We start from the raw sequence: 19,510 nt of genomic DNA, 5'->3' as shown, positions 1-19,510 counted from the left end.
TTATCTCATTTATTATTGTTGTCCTTGTTCAGTTTATGTTTAGGCGGTCATGTTGCTGAGAGTTCATGAATGTATCTATCATCTGACATTAGTAGGAGACACAATATTACAGCAAACTCACTGATCATCTGGCTCTTACAATTTTTCTGTTCTGTCTTCCACAATTTTCCCTGAGCTATAAATGGGGAAGTTTTTTTGTAGATGTGTCCTTTGGGACTGGCTTCCAGAACTCTGCATTTTGTTTCCTTGTGATTTTCCATTATGGTCGCCATTGGTTGTAGAGAGAAGTTTCTTTGATGAGGGGTGAGAACTGCACTTATTTGTGATTACGCTTGCTGTAGATTCTTTATCAAGATCCATGATGTCACTAGCCCTGGGTAGTTGGGTAATAAGTTTCCAGTACCAGGCATAATTTCCTTCTAGTTGAATTGGTCTTAAGTTCAATTAGAGAGTTATTAATTACCACAAAGGTATGAATGCCCCTACTGTAGTTATAGGGTTATCATGTCAAGCTGGTCATTGCCGTAGTTCATAGGTATAATAGTTGGGTAGAAATGTTGGTTGCTTTCTTCCTTTGGAGGTTTCTGGTACCATAAAAGCTAGCCCTCAGGTAGGAGGATTTCAGGTCAGTTCCAGATCAAGGGCCTCTGGATCCTGTGTCTGAAGTGCATGGTGTCTTTAGCAATATGATCTCATCTTCCACCTCTGAGAATCAATCAAGAGCAATACCAATAGCCTGTAATGTTTTGGGAGTCGCTTGGACAACCCTTACCAACAACGGGCGATTCATGCCTGCTGTTGGTTCTTTTGTTAGATGATCTTTGGCTCTTGGAGGGATTCATGCCTGCTGTTGTTTTGTTGTTGTTGTTGTTGTTGTTAGATGATCTTTGGCTCTTGGAGGAAACATTGTCAGCCCAGATGAGAAAATTTCAATGAAACTATCTATGCATACCTATATAAAGGTTTGCATGTATTACAGTTTGTTTTCTGTCTATTTTTTTTTTACATAGATCCTTAATAGCATTAATCTTTATGGCATTTTTAGAAATCCTTACTGTTATTTTACCCACTTCTACTTCTGCATTTATCATACCCCTCTGTAGCTAAAGTTTTTCTGTGTCCTGCCTGGCCCAGGGTCAGGACAAATCTCTGTCATCTACCTGTCCCCCAGCCACTTGGACCCAAATAAACACACACAGGCTAATATTTTTAAACTATGGCCATGGCAGGCTTTTTGTTATCTAGTTCTTATATCTTAAATTAACCCATTTCTATAAATCTATATTTTGCCACGTGGCTTGTGGCTTACCTGTACTTTTACATCTTGCTTCTCATGGTGGCAGCTGTCAGCATCTCCTCTGTTCTCTGTCTTTCTCCTTCCCCTCTCTAGTTAGAATGTCCCGTCTAACCCTATTCTGCCTCACCACTGGCCAAACAGCTTTATTTATCAACCAATCAGAGCAACGCATATTCACAACATAGAGAATGACATAAATATCACCCCTCTCCATATTTACAACCCCCACATTCTTCTCATTTCCCAAGTCAGATTTTTTTAAGTAATAGCACCTCAATATCATTACTAATTTTGAACTATACTTTCTCAAAATTTACTTAATATTAAGAATTTTACTTATAATTAAATTTATGCAATATTAAAACTTCAGAGACATGTCAGCAAAGGTCACTGGCCAGGAAAAATTTTACTAGGTATGCTTCAACCACCAGTCAAGTGAGGTTAGTAGGAAGACTGACTTTTATAAGAAATGTGTCTTCCAAGACACCACATTCAGTACTGTTAGGTCTCAAAGAAACCCAAGACAAATGGATGAAGAGCCAGGACTCTGCAACTGGTAATGGAGATAGAGAGAGCCTGAAGGACATAATCCTAGCTTCTCAGCTAGCCATTTGTCCTTGGTTTCCTGGAGACCTAACTAGCACCTTGATCTTAGACTTTCTAATTTCTGGAACCATAAAAAACATAACTCTGTTGTGTAGACAACGCCCAGCCTGTCTGTGTTGTCATAGTAGCCCTAATGCACCAGGACAACATCTTATAAATAAGTCAATGTTCACAAAATAAGCCCCAGAAGAAGCATTTTGCCTTGCAGCATCATATTTCACATTTGGAGATTTAAAACTCTGAACTAAAGACATAAATCAGCAAAGTTGCATCGTTTTGGTACTTGTAGAAAAGACCACTCTGGTTTTGCTGAGTCAGGTTATAGTATTTCTTGGTGAGCAAACTAGATGTCTCCACTGCACACATGATAAAGTGGGCATTCTGCACTGATATGATGCCTCAAACACACTTCCTCTTACAGACAAGCAGCAGCTCAACGACTCCAGCAAAGAGGCGGAGAATGCTTATTCTAGAGTTTTCATTAAAGATCAGGAAATCCATGCCATGTTCATTCATTGAAAGTGGGGCTTGTAAGGTCCTCTTCCCTGAATAATTGTGGAATAAAGGCTTAAAATGCACACAAACTATCTAAATGGAAATAGTGATCACTTACATGGTACACACACACTCTCTCTCTCAATTCTCTGTGTGAAGTCAAATCTATACTGAAAGGTGCAGATGTATTTTGAGAAGAGGAGGATACTCATAATGTTTCCAACTGAGCAACATCATTTTAGCAAGATGTCCAAAGCACTCTGAACTAAAACTAATTTTCAGAAATACTCTATGCTTTCTAAGCTTCCTCAAGTTGAATAGTACAAATTAAATTCCATTTATCAGAACATTTTGACTAAAAAATAATCTTTAAACTGCTATATTAAAAGTATATTGCATCAATTAAGAAATGAAAGATTTTAACACAGTAATTTATAGATTCAAGCATTTCAGCTTAAACTCAAAGATAAATGCTTGTTTTGTATGTATATATAATATATATTATTATTAAGCATGAATCCATTATAATTTAAGGCATGGAACACCCTTGAGCACGTTTTGAACTTCATAAGTCACATTTATTATGAGTATTTCAGAAATACACATACTTTGGATCTTGATATCACAAAGAACAAAATAAAAAAAAAATATTTGCAGACACCTAAACTCATGCCTTCCTTGATAAGTCACCATTTAATATACATTATCATATTTGTTTAGAATTTGCTGCTGTCTAGTCATTGAAACTGCTCCTTAAAGAAGAAAATACTAGATAAAGTGACTTTATAATATGCCTAAAATTATTTTTGCCTTTAACCTGGAGCTAACACTCTGGTGGCCCACAAGATATATGTGGTCACTAATGTATTTTGACTTAACAACTGGCTTTAAAGCTGCTGTGGAAATTGTATCGTTGTCATATCAACTCTGTCTCCAATTGTCTACAGTCTCCACCTGTCTCACTCTAGTATTTCCTTCTTGTGGTATGTGCTTGATCTTTAAAGATGATTGGCTTCTTAGAGCCTGGACTCGAAATTCTGTCTAATCAGAACATTCCTCAAGTAATTCTTCATATACCATCAGAGGACACTGGAATGGTAGAAATTGGAAGATATCTTAAAGAGTTTGGATAGCTACTGTCATTTCTTCCTAAAAGATACTTATGGCTACATAAGTATAACAACTTCCACGTAGTTAAATGTGCATGAACAGTTCTGCTAAAATGTTCTTCTAACGTGGTAAGGCAAAACTCATCTAGTTTAAGGATTTCCTGTTTTGTCATGCACCTGCACCTATTTCTTCATGAACACTCACCCCTCAGTGCAGGCAGCAGGGATCTCTCCTTCTTGTCATCACATTTGTTACACTCGCTGAAGTACAGGAGTAAGAAGACGTCAACAAGGACCCACATCAGCGACGTAGCCAGAACCACCTTGCAGTAGACAAATCTCCTCATGATTGATTTCTAGTTAACACAGAGACTGAAGACGAATGTTCCTGAGACAATTCTAAGCCACAGAGGTGAACTCCAGGACAAAAGCAGGATGCATCCCACTGTATTAGAACAAAAAAGAAAGAACTGTCATTATGATATAGGGAGCTTTTGCACAGAGCAGCTAGAATAAACAAAAAAAAAAAAAGACTCAGTTCATGCTCCCAGATATGCTAACATCCAGGTCCTCAAATGCAAAACTAAAAGTCACTCTGACTTTACCATGCAGGGTAGCTCAGATGCTAACACATGGTCCCTGAACTTTCACTGCGCTGCTGGTTGGAACTTTGACACACTGTTTGATTTCTTCAAATGGTGTTGACTTTACCTTACACCTTATCATGCTGTCCTATATATCACTAGGATGTCAAGGAGCATGCTTCCAATTTACTCTGATAGAGTTCTTTTGGCAACCCAATATTGCATTGAAAAAGAAATCATCCTGAAATAACAATGTTCCACAGAGGCTAACAGCCAATACTTAGATAAACGGCAACTCTGAATCCATTCACTTGCTAATACTTGAAGACCTTCTCTGCTGTCATTTTCTAATCTGTGGAATAATGTTAACAATGACACATCTAAAGATTTGCTACGATTAAGTGTGATCAAGTTTACAAAGGATGCTGGGAATAGGGGCAGGAACACACACCTTTAACCCCAGCAATTGAGAGGCAGAGACAGGCGGATCTCTGAATTTAAAGCCAGCGTGGTCTACAAAGTGAGTTTCAGGACAGTCAGGGCTACACAGAGAAACCATGCATGAAACAAAAAAAAAAAAAAAAAAAAAAGATTTTTGAAAAAGGCTCTTAGATGATCAGTTTATCAGCAATTCATGAAATAAATCAACACTTGTTAGTCTTTAAACTATCTGGTGTGTGGTCTACATAGAAAAATACAGTGGAGAAGTATATCTTGGCATAGATAATGTGCATTTGAACTATTTATCAATGAGAAACAACATACTGATGAAAAATAAGCAAAAAGATTATGCCTTGAAAAAGACAAAACAAAAAGCTACAAAATTCTTGAGAGACATCCAAAGAAATAGAAATTAATGTCTTATACATATTTATGTATATTGCATTGAGAAGTAACTATATAACTAGTTTCTGTATAACAAACACATCAGATCAAAAATAATCTGATATCATTTGCTATATTTAAAATAGCATCAAATATAGATGTGAATGGTAGTGGGGATGGTGAGGAACTGGGAGGAGTAGAGGGAGGAGAAATCATAATCAGGATATATTAGGTAGGAAAAAAATCTGTTTTCAATAAAAGGAAAAACACTGGCAATCAAGTAGAGAGTGCTTGGTGAGCATGGGCAAGGACCTAGGTTCAATTTCCAGTACCAGAAAATAAATGAATAAATACCAAGTAAAGTATAAATTGTTAGATGTAAGATAAATACACTGTTATGGCAGAGATATTTTAGATGACAATATTAAATACAAAGATAATTGATATACTTCATAATTATGTTTCAAAAGAGTAACACAGAATACAATTTTCTAAGGTAAAGAGCTCTTTAAATTTATGTAACAGATTTAGTAGACTAAGACAATAGAAATGCTGCCTATGACACCAATGGAAACTAGTAAAATTCAAATTCAAAAGCCACAAAGTAAGAGTTAAAAATAAGTGGAGCAAAGACTATAATTTCTTTCTTTCTTTCTTTCTTTCTTTCTTCACCTTTGTTGTTGGGTTTTGGTTTTTTTTCTTTTTTTTTTTCTTGTTTGTTTATTTTGTTTGTGATTTTTGAGACAGAGCTTCTCTATGTAACAGCACTGGCTGTGCTGGAAATCTCTTTGTAGACCAGGCTGGCCTCAAACTCACAGAGCTCCACCTACCTCTGCCTCCGAGTACTAGGATGAAAGGTATGCACCACCATCACCCAGCTAAGACTCTAATTTCAATAACAACATAAAATTCGTATTTATTCAGATATATATGGATAAATATTTGCAAAAGGACAGAGATGGATCGTATGTGCAAAGCAAAAAAAGTGCATACCATTTTGAGTTTGTTTTTCTTGAAAAGGTTGGAATATTAATTATCTAGTACATTTCCTTTCTATTTTACTTTTATATAAAAATGACAGCTAAATATGAGAACTCAGCCTCCAGTCCTTGTAAGCAGGGCACAGCTCTCTTGCTTGCATTCTTATCCCTGTGTGTGTATTTCTAACCCTGTGATAGGAAACAACTGAGTCGATAAATTTTTCTCTTTAACTCAAGATAGAAATCACCCCTTCAATTAATTGTGGGGGAAAAAACCCTATGGGAAAGTGTACATAACAACAATACCTACTGAATCAGCTCAACTTTCCCAGCAGAAACACCTTAGAATAAATGATCTAAAGAAGGGAGGAGTACTGCTCTTGCCTATCATCAAATGAAAACATGGCCTCAGGCATCTTGCCTCTCTGTGCACTTTCTTTTTATTGATAACGTCTTTCCTGCCCTATCTACCTGGAAAAGTGTTATGAGGCTCAAGCAAGATGAGAATTTTTTAAGTATAATTATTATTGCAACAAAATCTGAAATAACTTAATATTAAATATTAAAATGCCTAAGATAAGTCATTTCCTAATAGGAGCCAAGCAAGTGAGATTATGAAGAATTTAATTTTAACCTCAGTTATGAGAGAAAGTGAAATCACATCCTATTACACTTCAAGCATTATTCAAATCATCCTCCGTTCACAGCCTGTTTGATTTGCGCTGCAAGACCACAGCACTGAGAGGGGTTCAACTCAACCATTTCAGTGATAAAACTTAGTTGCTGTATATTCTTGTCTAGTTATAAGACACTCTAACCGTATCTATTTCAAGTTTCTAATTCTGTGTGTAACTTAGCTAAATTTCTACCTGGAAAGCAGCCTCTTATCCTCTGGTCCATGTGGAATAACTGTCTCATGTGTGTACTCTAATCCTCCTGATGCAAACAAAGCTGGTCAAGTGGAAAGATGACAATACGCATGCCAACTAACCACCATGTAAGCACAGTCGGTAGCCTGGGTTTGTTTAAGAGAGTCAGCATCCAATACGATCCTACTTATCTGCAAATATTGTTTTGTGTCTTAGGGAACGAAGAAAGCACACTGCTGCAGCATCTCTGGCTGACTGATCCAGCAGGTAACATTAACAATCTGTACAAACAGATTCATCTGGCTGTTTTCCTAAGAAGTTCAGAAATCTTTTAGTATTATTATTTCCCTGTTTATTTTTAATTCTTCCTTATTTTTCTTTGAGAAAAAATTGAGACAAAATCTCAGCTATATTTCCTCTGTGGGCCTTGCTCTTACAATACTCTTGCCTCAACCTCTTGAGTGCAGAGACTTTAAGCACACAACAAATACCATGCCTAGTAGCATTTTGCTTTGTCAGGTATTGCTGTAGGGAAAAATCTTTTAAGACACAAAAAACCATCAAACACCCTTGTATACCTCCCATTCCCTTCTTTCTTGCCACATAAGTGATATTCTACAAGATATCATGGGACTTTTACTTAGAAATATGCAGTATTTTCCTAGATAAAATTTAGGGGAGTTGGCAACAATTGTATAAGGAGAAAAGTCTAGATGGGTTAGTTTGTTGTTTTTGTTTTTTTTTTTTCAACCAGAAGGCTATTATTTCCCCTGGGGAATCTAGCTTAGTTGCTATTAGGCATTTTTATCTGTAGGCATGTATTCTCTTTAATAGAAAACTGCATAACGAGAGAAATTTTTTTAATCTATTTTATGAGGCTGTACTTAAAGCTGCCAGAGCATTCTAGAAACTAGTTTGAGAGTGCTGATAGAGCTTCCAGAAGTTTGAGGCACTTTTCAAACTTTTAACATTGTAGATAACTACAAAAGCACTGTAAGTGAACAGCCATTATGCACATTTTCTTTATAAACTCATAAATCCAGGGACTAGAAATCAAAATTTATGCTGATTTAGATCCAGATATGACTGAAAAAATGACTGGCCTTTGTGTGGCTGAAGATAAAAATTAATATACATCAAGAGAATACACTCACAGGCAAAATTAAAAGTCTTCTTAGAAACTGCACCATAGCATAAGCGGGTTTTTTAGAGCCCAGTGCCCATGGTGAGACATGTTATACAGCCTTGGTTCAGGGGGAGGGGCTTGGACCTGCCTCAGCTGAATGTACCAGGCTCAGGTGATTCCCCATGGGAGGCCTTGCCATGGAGGAGGTGGGAATGGGGTGGTGGGTTGGGAGGGAAGGCTGGGGGGCAGGAGGGGGAAGGAGAGGGGCATCTGTGGTTTGGATGTAAAATGAACATAAATTTCTTAATAATAAAAAAAGAAAAGAAAAGAAGCTGCACCATATTAAAAGGTATATACTAAGACTCAAGGAGGCCGGTAAAGGTAAAATTAAATACATGCCTTTTGTGTAAAGATTGTGGAATGAAAAGAAAGAAATGTTTCCTCACTTGTATCTGAGCAAAGGGAAAATGGGCCATAATATTAAATTCAACCAATATGAAATATCCTAGCAAAAGCTGTGTGTGTGTGTGTGTGTGTGTGTGTGTGTGTGTGTTTATGTATTCACTTGGTTTTTCTGTCTATAAAACATAAGCAGTAACAGCTGCTTCAAAAGGCTGAGATAAATATGAATGGATTAAGGCAAGTAAAACTCTTGCAATGTTGCCTGTGACATGGGAGGGACTCAACCTATCTTAGTTAGTATTATTATTAATAATAGTAATATTATTTTTAGAATTACCATTAAATAAAGGAAAAGGCATGAGGACACTCATGAACCCTTGCAAACACACTGCATCTCCAGTACGTAACTGTTTAGGGACTTGAAAAATAAAATCATTATAAGGCAGAAATATTACATTTAATAAATGTATCCTCTAAAGAGGTATGAATTACACAGATTTTATGATACTGAAAACTCATTAAAATTTGTGCACTTGAGATCTGTGCATTTTACTTCTACGAAAGCTAAACTTCTTTTGTAAGGTAAAAACAGATCTCATGTCTAAGTATCCTGATTCTGTGATCTCATCAACTTTTGGTTTATCAAAGAAATTATAGAAGATAAAACAGCTTCCTTCTATTTGCACCCCTTCTGATCTCATCCTGGACTTTTGTTCTCCATGTCACTCACTTGGGTCTCCTGGGATGTTTCTTAAATACACCAATTCCTAGCATGAGCACATACATACTCCTAGCTTAAGCTAGTGGTAAGTTGATGGACCTCTTGCCTTTATTTCCTATCAATACACACTAAAATAACACATATCCTCTTCTTATGCCCCTTATGTTTTTTTTCTAAGCATCTATCTATAATACATTTTAAAACTGATTTTCCCATTGTATCCTGACAGTAAAAAACAATCTGCATGAGAACAGGATTTCATATCTCCAATCTATGTTCTTAATCCTCTAAAACATTTAAAACTATTCAAAATATTTTAAAACTCTAGCACTAGTCATTATAGAAAAGTTGATCTCACTCCTTCCACAGCTAAAAAGGCATATGTTGAAGTCTTAAATCACAGTATCTTAGAATATGACTATATGTGAAGATTGTACCTTTAAGAAAGTAGTTATGGGCCAACAAGAGAGCTCTACAAGTATAGATGGCTGTGGCCATGGCTGATAACCTGAATTCCATCCATTGATACCACAAGGTGGCAAGAAAGAACCAGATCCCAAGAAATGTGCTGTAACCTGCACACACACACACACACACACACACACACACACACACACACACACATCATTTTGAAAATATACAATCTTTTTAAAAATAAGTAAGAAAATGAATGAATAAAAAGAAAAATCGAGGTCACATGAAGTGTTATGGGTGAGTCTTAATCCAATAATACTGATAGTCCTTGTAGGAAGAGAAATGAACACAAACAGGCCACAAGGAAACGTAGGCTGAAGAGAGCCATGTAGCAGACACAGAGAAAGCCCAAAAAGGGCCAGTGAGAATGCTCAGCAGGCTTGCCACCAAGTCTGATGACCTAAGGTTTATCCTTGGACCCACACATGTGGTGAAAAGAGAGAACCAACTCTTGCAAGTTCTTCCCTGACATGTATGTGCCACGGCACATGAGCCCACTCTGCCCCTTCACATACCAAATAAATAAAGTTAATTTTAAAAGAAATCTCTAAGAATAAAAGGAACTCTAGGAGAATAAAGTTCTATTGCTTAAGCCACTCAGTCTGTTATACATTGTAATGGAAGCCCCATCAAATTAATAGACCAATTAACCAAATTTCCCCAGCCCTACTTTAATAAATAAGCAGGTAAACATAGGTACTCTCCATTCTGTGAGTAACACTGGCCAAAAAAACTTGGAGAGAACAAGGTTTATCTGGCTTACAGATTATAGTCCATAATTGAGGGAAGCCAAGGCAAGGATACAAGATAAGAATGAGGCAGGAACTGAAGCAGAAACCATGGAAAAACACTACTTACAAGCATACTTCCTCTGACTTGTTCAGTTTGTTTTGTTATATAACAAAGGGCTGCCCAGGATCGGCACCGACCAAAGTGGGCTGGGCCCTGGCACATCAATCATTAATCAAGAAAACACCCCACAAACTTGCCTCCAGGCCAATCTGATGGAGGCATTTTCTCAAGTGAGGTTCCCAATTCCCAGATGACTCTGGTTTCTTTCAAGTTGTCTTTCCCATTTATTCACATTATAAATCTATGAGCCCATACCACAGTGAACTCTCCCTATTTCACAATAATATTCCAGCAGTTCGCATACAAATCAATCCACCCCTTAAGCAATTTCCCACCTCCTTTCCCTTCCTCCGACTGCCATGTCCATGTTTGTTACTCACAACTCATCACCGTGCTTCTAAGTTAGCAGACCAGATTAAACACAACCAGAAAATTTTTCATACTGCCAGACTGAACGCATCGACTTGCTTACTTCTATCACCACCCATGAATCTGCAAGTACAACTGTTTCAATGGATTAAGTGTCCTTTCACAGTGTAATACATCCGCTCTTACATATTCAAATATTTTATTGATGTGCATGTCTTGTCTGATTCAGTTTATCGACTATGATGGGTCCTTGTCACTACACAAAAATCCTAACATTAACAATTATGTTAAAACAAATTAATTTGATCCTGTATGTCCCTTCAGCTGCAGCTATATACTTCTGTTTACATTCATTTGGGGAATGAGCAGATTTCAGCCCCCTATTTTGTGTGAACATCTTGTGCTTGTGTTTAAAATGTGCACTATTTACTGTGACTTGTCCTGAAATTCTTGTGATATTTTCAAGGACTCGCTTCATCCAGTAGAGATTGGGACAGGAAACTCCCTAGGCTACAGGCAACAGTGTGGGGCTATGATGCGATTAGTTGCACCCTTATTCTGGCTTACAAGTAGTTAGTCTGCTTAACCCTTTGTTTTCTGATCCAAAATTCACCTAGCATTGAATGAGTACCACAGGTGAAAATGTTCCCATTACAAAATTGTAAACTCAACACAGGGACTGCAATCTCAAAAGACCTGCTTCATTGTGGTTTTCATCCTCTCACCCCTTTGTGGGCTATTGTAGAGCATCATGGAAAGATATCTTCTAAGGGTGATCTGCTGCTCCATAAATATGTCATGAGTCTCATAAATATTCATAAACGTTTCTTAAAAACAACAATGCCAAACCTACCAATCAGCAATCCTCCTTCAAGATAGCCTAGCTAGTCTCTCTTAGAAGATACGCTTTGCCTCACTTTGCTAAACAATATCCTACTTGTATTGTCTGTGTCTCTCAGCTGAATTCTTCCCTTCAAGAATATAATGAGGAAGATATTCACTCAGTAATGTAAATACATCATGTGACAGTAAGTTTCAAGAAAGATTAATGTATAACCACAATGTGCATATCCCTATCATCCCATTCTCTCTTAAAGTACACAGGTTGAGCACCTGCTATGGTAAGAAAATCTTAATTAATTTGAATTAAGTTGGCCAGCTCTAAAAATCAACTCAATCATTGTCTTCCATAATCCTAAGCAACATGTGACAGTGACAGCTCTAGCAAAAAGGGCCTGCTATAGCTTCATCAGTAAGAGAGCTTGTAGTACAAGCATGAGGACCTGAGTTTGATGCCCAGTGCCCTTTAAAAGCCAGGCATACTGCCTGTGGAGGCCAGAAACGGAACTGAAGATACAGAAGATTGTGGGCCACCGTATGGGCACTGAGAATTGAACCTGGGTCCTCTGTAAGAGCAGCCAGTGTTCCTAATACAGATCCACTCCTTCAGCCCCTGTTCCAATTCCTAAGTATGTTTTATGCTGTCCTTTTTTTCAAGTCAACCATCTTGAAATTCTTCTTGTTTTCCGCTTTGCCATTCTCTATGCCACTTACTTTCTCTCATTTATCTCCAACAACACTTTCTCTCTACTAGAACTCAGCATAGCCACGAAGTCCCTTTTATGGGAGAGAATACATCTTGATTTATGTGACTGATGTATCTGTATCAGTAAATTTTGATGAAAATTTAGAATTTTTTCTCCAAATTGATACTTTCCATTAACTCTTTCTAGGCCTGAAACAAGATAAAAGGCAGTGCGTAGCCACCCATGTGACTGCAGCCCTAGGAGAAGAAAGAGACAAGGGAACCACTCCAGCTTGTTGGATACTCCCCTAGCCAACAAACTGCAGATTCAGTGAGAGGCCTTGTCTCCGGGACTAAGGTAGAATGGGATAGAGGAGGACAACCAGCGTTTTCCTCTGGCCTCTGCTTATATACACTCATAAACCATGAACATACACGTATTTTTAATGTCAAATTCCTTTTTAGAAATATTTTTCTTTTCTATCCCACATCAGATCTACCTTACTCTTTACTATCCCACTACCACCACTGTACATCAATACAGCATCATCAGACGAATATTTTTAAAGTCTCATTGTGATATAATTCAATTTTATAATTAGCTGATTTAAGGTTTTCAATGTTGTATATTTATTACATTTAACTCTAATGCATACAATGTCTGATTCAAAGTAAGAGATGACTAAAAAAAACAGGTGAAATCCTACTTACTGACCTATGACTCTAAAGCTCATGGTTGTATGTCAAGCTCATTTCTGGTACAGCAAAAAGTATGATGAAGTCTAGAGAAATATGAACTGGAGAGACGCATGCCCCATTGTACTATGTGTTTGTACATGGAGGACAGTGAATTATGATCAATCTCTCCATTGGGAATTGGAATTGCTTGTTTCCTACTTCACTGTCAACAAAAGATCAGCAGAAGATTTTAAACCTTGCTCTATTTGTGTTAGATAGTAGACTACACTTAAAGCACACCATACATATCATCATTCCTGATGAGATGTATTTACAGTATGTGAGTCAAGGACAGACAAGGAAGCTGAAGCTTCAGATTGGCTTCATTCTGCTGCTTGAAATTCTTTTCACATTAGTCTTAAGACTGTATGAAAAATCAATGAATGGATTTGTTCCTAACTTCTTTCAGATTAATGACTTGTAGAGTGGATGGCATACTCATGTGAAAATTCAGCAGAAGCCAGGATATTGGGTGACTAAAGCATAAAACTCACCTCGAAATCCTTTTTCTATCTCCCCAATGTCTATACTTCCTAATGGCTATGCCAAGAACTAACGGCTTCAAATCCTGTTTACCAGACTATTTTAATAGTTGCCTTGGCAGTGAGCAATCTTGAGGAATTAAGTGAGATGCACATTCCAGGAGAAAGAGAAAAGTTTTTCTACTTGCTATGAAATGGTGGGTCCACAAAAAAATGATCTATGAAATTGTCATTTGTTTGTTGTTGTTGTTGTTGTTGTTGTTTGTGTGTATGTATGTGTATATGTGGTTCCTTTTGGGTTATACTATTGTTTTCATGCAGAACAATCTAGTTAGTATGCAGATATATATTGAGTCTGGTCACAAAGGCTCCATGAGGTTTGAGAGCAAGTGGAACACATACAAGTGCACTGGTATGCACCCTACTCACTGTGCCATGAGTAAAAAAGAAAAAAAAAGTCTTTTGCTCTAACGTAGGAATTTGTTCTGCCAATATCCATGAAATAGCAATAAGCTAGCATATGTAAGCAAATTGTTGTTGTATTTTAAGTACATTAAAACCATATTCCAGACCCTTCATAACCTGAGAGAATCATATATACACATACACACACAAAAAAAAATCAGGCAGTATATAAGTGTAATTAGGCATTGTCATATGTACAGAAAATTTCTAGAAAGATACACTAGCTAACATTAGTGTGAAGGTTTGAATAAGAATGGCCTTTATTGTCTCATATATTTGAATGCTTAGTCATCAAAGAGTGAAAATACTTCAGAAGGATTAGGAGATATGGCCTTGTTGGAGTGGGTATGGCCTTGCTGGAGGAAGTGTGTCACTGAGCATGGGTTTGAAGTTTCATTGTGTCTCTTTCCATTGCTTGTGGATCTAGATATTAAATTCTTAGCTACCTGTGCATCACTATGTCTGCCTGTGTGCCACCATGCTCCCCACCGTGATGATAATGGACTGAACTTCAGAAACTGTCAGTGAGCCCTAATTAAATGCTTTCTTTTATAAGGGTTGCTGTTGTGGTGTCTTCTTCGCACACATAGAAGACTGACTAAGACAGAAGTTGGTACCAGGATAGTGAGGTATTGCTGTGAAAGACTTGTCTATGTTTTGGGGAGGACTGTGGAAGGACCTTGGAACTTTGGACTAGAAAAGTAATTGAATGTTGAGATCTCAGTGGGCTATTCTGTATGAGCTTGGAAGATTAAGAATGTTGTGGGCAATGCAGACAATGGGGGCCTGGCTTATGGAGTTTCAGAGGAAAGTTTAAAGATTCTATCAAGACGATTTGTTATTTTAAATTAATATTCTTTGTTCTGGTTAGTTGGGGCTTAAGAATCAGCTGCGATTAACAAGATGCCAGAATTACTAAAGGGAAATATTTGCTTTGCTGGGATAATTGATGCTAGTTAGTTGGAGCTGAGAAATTAGTGGTGACTGAGACTGGTAGGAAGAAGTATAGCAGTTGTATCAAAAGACCCCCGCATTTTGGAGATGCCACTACCATAGAATTATCACCAAGCACAGCAATGGTGGAGTGGAGCCAGCCAGAACCTAGAAGACAAGCTGTGTGTGCTGTAGATGTCAGAGCTAGAGAAGCAGCCCAAACCCTTCAGAGGAGCCCAGTTTGTCAGTGAATCCCAGACACTGGACATTGAGTTATTAACATTGTTGTGAGTTTGGTTTTGATTTTACCTGATATTGACTGTGCCCTGCATCTTCCTTCTTGAAATAAGAAAGTATTTAACTTAATGTTGGTTTTTACAAAAGCCCACAGTTCAGAGATTTTGAACTTTTAAAAGAGATTTTGTCCTTGCTTTTATAGTAGTGAGAAAAAAGAGAGAGAGATTTTGGATTTTTAAAGAGGTGGAGATTTTAAAGGGATTGAACTTTAATGTGTTTGAATTTGTAAAGACCGTGAGACTTTTAAAGTTATTTGGGCTTTTAATGTGAGATCTAGGGGATGAATGAGGTTACGGCTTAATGGTGATGTGTTTGTGTGTCAAGTTGACAAAAGGTCAATTGTGCTGTATAGTTTTATGTCAACTTGACACAAGCCAAAGAATTCTGAGAGAAGTGAACTTCAATTAAGGAAAAGACTCCATAAGATTAGGCTGTAGCAACCCTGTGGGGCATTTTCCTAACTAGTGATTGATGGGGACTGGAGGCAGCCCTTTGTGTGTGTTACCATCCCTGCTTCTATAAGAAGCAGGCTGAGCAAGCCATAAGGAGCAAGACATTAAGCACCACTTCTCCATGGACTCTGCATTAGCTCCTGCCTTCAGGTTCCTGACCTGTGTGAGTTACTCTCCTGACTCCTTTGAGGATGAACTCTAATGTGGAAGCATAAGCCAAATAAACCCTTTCTTCCCCAAGTTGCTTTGGACATGGTGCTTCATCACAGTCATAGTAACTCAACTAAGAAAAGTTGGTACCAGAAGAGGGACTCTGTCCTGAGGTCATCACTCCCTTTATTCCATTTTGCATAAGGGTTTTTTTTTTTTTTTTTTTTAACTTTCATCTTGAAGACTAACTAGACCTAGATGCATTACACTTACTGGTGCTTCTTTTCTCCTCAAACTGTACATTTTGTATTTTATTCTTGAAGCTGGTCTAAACGCATTTTGCATTATAAGCCTATGGGAGCCAGGGAATGGAATGTGGTGGTTTGAATAAGAATGGGTCCCCATAGGCTCATATATTTGAATGCTTAGTAATCAGAGAGTGATACTACTTGAGAAGGATTAGGAAGTGTGGCCTTGTTGGAGTGGATGTGACTTTGTTGGAGGAAATGAGTCACTGGGGGGTAGGTTTTGAGATTTCAAAATTCCAAGCTAGGCTCAGTATCATTCTCTTGCTGCTGCCTGCAGATCCAAATGTGGAAATCTCAGCTACTTCTTCAGCACCATGTCTGATTGCATGTTGCCATGCTCCCTGCCATTATGAAAATTGGACTGTAAGCAAGCCCCAATTAAATGCTTTCTTTTATAAGAGTGCTCACAGTCATGGTGTCTCTTCACAGCAATAAGACACTGACTAAGACAATTAGTAATCTCTTAGCATTAAAATTGAGATATATGAGCCGGGCGGTGGTGGCGCATGCCTTTAATCCCAGTACTTGGGAGGCAGAGCCAGGCGGATCTCTGTGAGTTCGAGGCCAGCCTGGTCTACAAAGTGAGTTCCAGGAAAGGCACAAAGTTACACAGAGAAATCCTGTCTCAAAAAACCAAAAAAAAAAAAAAATTGAGATATATTTTCAATTGTGTCTAAAAAATTTTTTAGAATGTAACAGTTACCTAAAAAGTAAAGTATTATTTTTATGCATCCTATAGAGACAAGCAAGTGTTAGACAGGTATTAACACTATGTAAGGCACTAAAGATAAAAATATGTAAGATAACATACTTGTTGCATTCTGTTAATATCCAGTAAGGATGGGGGTAAATGGGAACACTGGAGTAGGGATTGGGAAGGAAACAGAGGTGAAATGTTTATAAGGTGTGGAACTCTTGTTAAGTAACACTTTCATTACATAATTGTTACTATGGAAAGAATGTAACCACAAGGAATAAACGGCTTCATAATGAGTCAAAGAATGGTAGCCTTACAGAAAATATTCACAAGACTGTAGCACAAATTGTCTTATTAATAAAAACAAACCCAGAGCCAGGTATTGGGGTGAACGCTGAAAGATAATCTCACCTCGCCAATTCCCCAGCTGATTCTGTTTCCTCAAACTTGGAGCATCTGCGTCCTCATCCAAATGGATCTCAGCTGAACTCTTGCTAAAAGCCTAAAAGCTTAACCAGACTCTATTTCCTGGTCCTCGTGCCTTATATACCTTTCTGCCTCCTCCCATCACTTCCTGGGATTAAAGGTTCTTGTTACCATGCCTGGCTGTTTCCAGTGTGGCTTTGAACTCACAGAGATCCAGACGGATCTCTGCCTTTGGAATGCAAGGATTAAATGTGTATGTGCCACCATTTTCTGGCCTCTATGTCTATCTAGAGGCTGTTCTGTTCTCTGACCCCAGATAAGCTTATTAAAGTGCACGATATATTGGGGGACACAATATCACCACACAAGACAGCAATATTCACATAAGGAATCAACCTGTGTCATTGTACATTAATCTTTCCACAATGAGTGTACACTGTATATCTACTCTATTGAGATGCTGTACCTGTCAAAAGCCAAAATACATCATAAGGTGATTCTACTATTAATAGATTATTATTAAATGATAAGGAAATTAAGTCTACATAAAGGATACTTATGGAAAGCAATGTATGTCCATCACAAAGATAATAAAATTAAGTTATTTGAAAGAACTCATCAACTTGAAACTTATTCAAAAAGCATTGATGTTTTTAGTGCCTATAAACATTTATCTTAGAACCTGGCAGCCACAGTTCAAGTTCATTCATTAGTAGTCACCAAGATGCAAAAACAAATCTAAAATGTCCAACTGTATATAAAACCTAGAGATTTAAGACAAAACTAGAATGTTAAAAGAAAACAAATGCTTTTATTGACTTGTTGAACAATTATACAGTCTTAGAGTCAGTTTCTAGCTAACCTTAAGACCTCTAAATTTTTCCTGATCAAAAGAAAAAGAAGCAAAGGAATGTATTACAAGTGCTTTCTTAGAAATGTGGAGGGTATTAGGCTTATTTCTTACCTAGGTGTTTTCAAAAGAAGTGCATTCAGTTATAGAAAATAGTGGAGAGTGATCTACAGTACAACATAAAATTATCTGAGTCACTCTGACTGCCCTGAGTAGTAATTAATGAGAGATTCAAAGAAAGAGAAGTAGAGAAGTTATGGAAAAAAAAAACAGAATTCTAAGACACCAAGGAACCCCAGCACCTAAAACAAGAGGGCACAGTAGTGAGCTTTTCACAGATTACTCTAGGGTATACTCCAACTGCATAAATGTAAATAAAAATTGATTCACTTGCTTATGTATTTAAGTAATTGTTAAATAGAACTTATCAATAGGGAAAAATGCATGCCTTCTTAAAACTAGTTATAGAAGTACTAATGGATTATGTATTTAATTGCTTATATTCAAAAAACCCTCATTAAATATTATACAGACTTACATGTTAATTTGTTTTACTGGATTTTTTTTCTTGAAATTTTCCTGATGAAGTTTTAATCATATATTAAGTGCTGAAAAGACAAGCAATTAGAAGGAAGAAGTAAATAAGGAAATAAGGAACTAAAAAAATGGAATATTGAATAATTAGTCTCCAATTAATTAACAGCAAAATAGAAGTACTATATCCCCAAAGAGTCAAAATGTGTGTTCTTATTAGCAAAGTAACTTTGTAATATAGCATTTCTAAAGCTATAACTAGTTGATCAGTCTATATAGTTAAGTATAAAACAGTGCATAATCTAATTTTAGCAAACACAGAAAGGCTATAAGATAAAGAATTTGCTAAAATGCATGAGGAAAAGAATCATTCATCATGTATTTACAAGACTTAAGACTAAAACAGGGACTAACATTATGTGTTCAAGTACATACGCAGCGAATCCATAAGCATAGCAATTCTTTTCCTATCAGCAGCATCATTTAATTTAAATTGTGCTAAGAACTAAATATTGAAATAAAATTTTGTTTTCAACAAAATTTTGGTTTAGGGGGATTTAAAGTGTCTCAGCTAATTTGAAGGAGTAAATGTAAACCAATTAAAAAACCTGTTTTGGAAAGAAATGGGTTTATTAAAAGTAAGTAAGAATTTTTTAATGTACTTTATTTATTGAAAGCCACTTGATTTGAATTAGCAATTTACCTATTGGAAATTCTTTTAAATTTTCCATGTATGGCCGAGCAGTGGTGGCATACGCCTTTAATCCCAGCACTTGGGAGGCAGAGGCAGGTGGATCTTTGTGAGTTCGAGTCCAGCCTGGTCTACATAGCGAGATCCAGGAAAGGCGCAAAGCTACACAGAGAAACCCTGTCTCGAAAAACAAAACAAAACAAAAATTTCCATGTTAGAGAAAAGACCTTAATTTCAAGATATCTTAACTACA

At 37.1% G+C, this 19,510-nt stretch overlaps 1 protein-coding gene across 5 annotated transcripts in view; it reads right to left on the bottom strand.

Annotated features, from left to right (window-relative positions):
* Positions 1-19,510, bottom strand: part of Galnt13 (polypeptide N-acetylgalactosaminyltransferase 13) — a 584,813-nt gene that overhangs the window by 511,578 nt on the left and 53,725 nt on the right. For 3 of the 5 annotated variants that reach the window (XM_052726138.1, XM_052726140.1, XM_052726139.1), the window contains exon 3: positions 3,713-3,952. The exons of the other annotated variants lie outside the window; for them this stretch is intronic. In XM_052726138.1, coding sequence (XP_052582098.1) covers positions 3,713-3,854 — 142 coding nt within the window. In that variant the 5' untranslated portion in view covers positions 3,855-3,952. The remainder of the gene's footprint in view (positions 1-3,712; positions 3,953-19,510) is intronic. 5 annotated transcript variants of the gene reach the window in all.

The sequence above is a fragment of the Peromyscus californicus genome, unplaced genomic scaffold (assembly GCF_007827085.1).
Source record: "Peromyscus californicus insignis strain IS unplaced genomic scaffold, ASM782708v3 Scaffold_7__1_contigs__length_154581171, whole genome shotgun sequence".
Classification (NCBI taxonomy): Eukaryota; Metazoa; Chordata; class Mammalia; order Rodentia; family Cricetidae; genus Peromyscus; species Peromyscus californicus.
This window is presented reverse-complemented; position numbering and strand designations above follow the sequence as displayed.